The sequence below is a fragment of the Otolemur garnettii genome, unplaced genomic scaffold (assembly GCF_000181295.1).
Source record: "Otolemur garnettii isolate 467f Iridium unplaced genomic scaffold, OtoGar3 scaffold00038, whole genome shotgun sequence".
NCBI classification, from domain to species: Eukaryota; Metazoa; Chordata; class Mammalia; order Primates; family Galagidae; genus Otolemur; species Otolemur garnettii.
The window spans coordinates 4312492-4315864 of NW_003852433.1; the positions used below are offsets into that span (position 1 = coordinate 4312492).

Genomic DNA, 3373 nt, shown 5'->3' on the forward strand with positions numbered 1-3373 from the left:
AGGTGTATGTGGCTGGCGCCTTAGCCACTTGAGCCGCAGGCGCCAAGCCAATAAGTACAAATATTAACAAAAGCTGACTAGCCAAATAAAAGGTCTGTGCATACTTTTCACGATCTTTGACACCACAAATAAACCAAGTCCTCACAAAATCAGTATGTAGCTCATGGCCACAGGTTGGACACCCCTGGAATAGACTGTCTTCCCTGTTCAACTTTGAACAGTATCAGGTCAGACACTGTCTGTCTCTTCCAGTGAATAGTAGTGGCTCAATGAAAACCAACTAGGCTAATAAAAAAAGTGCCTAGTGAGGGGCAGACTTCAGGTTCTGGTTTAGCTGATCCAACAACAGACTCTTATCTGGTCAGGAGGTAAGGGTCAATCTCACTTGAAAGGAAGGAAGAAGGAAAGGAAAGGCTGGTCAGAAAGATGCTTACAAAGAAAAGCACATTTGTCAGCTATGACAACATCCTCCATTTCCTTAAAAGTAGAAACAACTAATATACCCACTGACATTAGACCAGCTTGGCAAGTTTCTGTGTAGCAACTCAACAGACTTACTATTGAGTCAGAATTGTTGGAAATGTTTGTAATAATGCCAAATGAAAAACAAGATAAAAACTCTGGCCCCTGAAAAGTGTGCTTGTGGATAAGTACCAAACACACATGCATGACATACACACATACATATACACACACACACACTCTGATGTCAGGCTGCTGATGGTACTGTGTGTTTTTTTTTTTCACTTAGGGGGAGGAAAAAAAAATCTTTTTTTTAGAGACAGAGTCTTACTTTGTTGCCCTTGGTAGAGTGCTGTGACAAACAGAGCCCTTGCTGCTTCTCCTTCCTCACACCCCTTTTTATCTGGCTAACCCCACTTGGAGTTCTATGGCCCCCTGCATCCATCTCCCTTTAGTGTGGTTGCTCACAGCAACCTCCAGCTCTTGGGCTTAGGCGATTCTCTTGCCTCAGCCTCCCAAGTAGCTGGGACCACAGGTGCCTGCTATAATGCCCAGCTATTTTTTGTTGCAGTTTGACCAGGGCTGGGTTTGAACCCATCATTCTCAGTATATGGGGCCGGTGCCCTACTCACTGAGCCATAGGCACCACCCTTTTTTTTTTTTTAAGAGACTGTGTCTTGTTCTGTCACCCAGGCTGAAGTGCAATGATGCTATCACAATTCATTGAAACCTCAAACTCCTGGGCCCAAGGAATCCTCCTGCCTCAGCCTCCCCAGTACCTAGTTAATTTTTCTTATTTTATAGAGATAGGGGTCTCACTATGTTGCCCAGGCTGATCTTGAGCTCCTGACCAAGTGATTCTCCCACCTCAGTCTCCCAAAATGCTGGGAATATAGGTCTTAGACACCTTTCCCAGCCAAAAACATATTTATTTTAAGTCATGGGGAACAAAAAGGGATTTTTTTTCCATACTTGGAACTAATGCCCTTCTCTTCTTGAGTTCTAAAAGGCAGGATCAATTTCTTATGTCATCAACAGTTCAATTTTATGGATCTACAAGTTAAAGAAGTCTTAGGGCTATTCTTACCTCCTGCTTCCAGGCCACCACCCCCAGCACTACTCTCCACTACCACAGGAAGCAAAGTAGAAGGGTCAAGCAGGGGAAAAGCAGGACAAGGCTCATAATAAAATGAACAATACCTTTCTTGGTCGTGGTGAAATATTTTGAGTCAGTCATTTTGGTCCCTTATTTGTGGCCAGACTCTGCAAGACAGAAGAGAGGGGTGACTTTGAGCTGTGTTCCATTCCACATTTCGTTATGGTATGCAGGAGGACAAAGAGAAGAAGGATCCAGCACATATGCAGTATGGGAGGTATCTGCTTATTTCTTTACTGGGCAAATGAACTATTGATCCTGGCTGATCAGATTTTTTTTTTTGAGACAGAGTCTCAAGCTGTTGCCCAGGGAGTACCATGGTGTCATAGCTCACAGCAACCTCCACCTCTTGGGCTCAAGCGATCCTCTTGACTCAGTTTCTCTATTTTTTAGTAGAGACAGGGTCTTGCTTTTTGCTGAGGCTGGTCTTGAACTCTTGAGCTCAAGCAATCCATCGCCTAGGCCTCTCACAGTGCTAGGATTTACAGGCATGAGCCACCACACCTGGCCGGCTGATCAGATTTCAGAAGAAAATTCTTCAGGATCTATCAAATGTTTCAGTGTGTGTAACTTTTGACCCAGCAATTCTTCTATGAATCTCTCCCAGATAAGTATCTATACAAGAGCATAAGGATTTTAACTGTAGTGCTATCCACAACAATGTGCCATTGAAAATAATACCCATCAATAAGGGAATGGTTAAACACTCTGAAAGAGCCTACAGATTAAAAAGCACTTAAAAGCTGTAGTTAAAGCAGCCCCTTTGTGGGGCTCCTTCTGTTTAGCACTGTTCTAAATGCTTTGCACATGTTAACTAATTTAAAACCTCATCACAGCATCATGAAATACTGTCAGCACTCTATAAATACAGTCAATGTGCTTGTAAAATGCTAATTTTAAAAGGCTTAAGATTTCTTCTGTCTACAACTTTTCTGAGCTTCTGAAACAGTGACATGCACTATTCATCTTTGGAGAGGGCTAGAATCTTTATATTGCACTCTATGGCATTCCACAGCTCTATCTGGCCAGTTTTCTCAAAGCATCTCTCAGAATATCTCCTATTACAAAACTCACAGTATAGAGTACTAATCGAAGGCAACAAGACAAAGTAAGTACCAAGGCTCCCTTGTTCATTCAACAAATGTTTTGCTGAGCCTCTACTCTGTGTATTGCCTCAATAGTTCCTCTTGGCCAACAGAAAAAAGAAGCTACACAGGAACCAAGCTACCCTGCTACATGGCCAAAGCTTTGTGATTGTTCTACAACAGTATTTTTCAACCCTTTTTTTTTTTTTGAGACAGAGTCTCACTATGTTGCTCTTGGTAGAGTGCCGTGACATCACAGCTCACAGAACCACCAACTCTTGGGCATAAGTGATTCTCTTGCCTCAGCCTCCCAAGTAGCTGATACTACAGGCGCCCGTCATAATGCCCTGCTATTTTTTTCGTAGCTGTCATTGTTTAGCAGGCCCGGGCTGGGTTGGAAACCTCCAGCCCCAGTGTATGTGGCTGGCACCCTAACTGCTGAGCTACAGGCACTGAACCATTTTCAACCCTTTTTTTTAATCTCACAGCACACTTGAACCTACAGTTAAACTTCTGTGGCATAGTTAAATTATGTTAATAAAAAAAATTTTTAAAATATACTTATTGTGTTTTGAACTTTTTTTTTTTTGAGATGGAGCCTCAAGCTATCCCCCTGGGTAGAGTACCAGGGCATCACACTCACAGAAATCTCCAACACCTGGGCTCAAGC

The 3373-nt window shown here is 42.8% G+C and overlaps 1 protein-coding gene across 2 annotated transcripts in view; it reads right to left on the reverse strand.

Moving 5' to 3' along the window:
* AP1B1 (adaptor related protein complex 1 beta 1 subunit) overlaps positions 1-3373 on the reverse strand; it is an 81764-nt gene that overhangs the window by 38311 nt on the left and 40080 nt on the right. For both annotated transcript variants that reach the window (XM_012805273.2, XM_012805272.2), the window contains exon 2: positions 1663-1725. In XM_012805273.2, the coding sequence (XP_012660727.1) occupies positions 1663-1699 (37 nt within the window). In that variant the 5' untranslated portion in view covers positions 1700-1725. The remainder of the gene's footprint in view (positions 1-1662; positions 1726-3373) is intronic.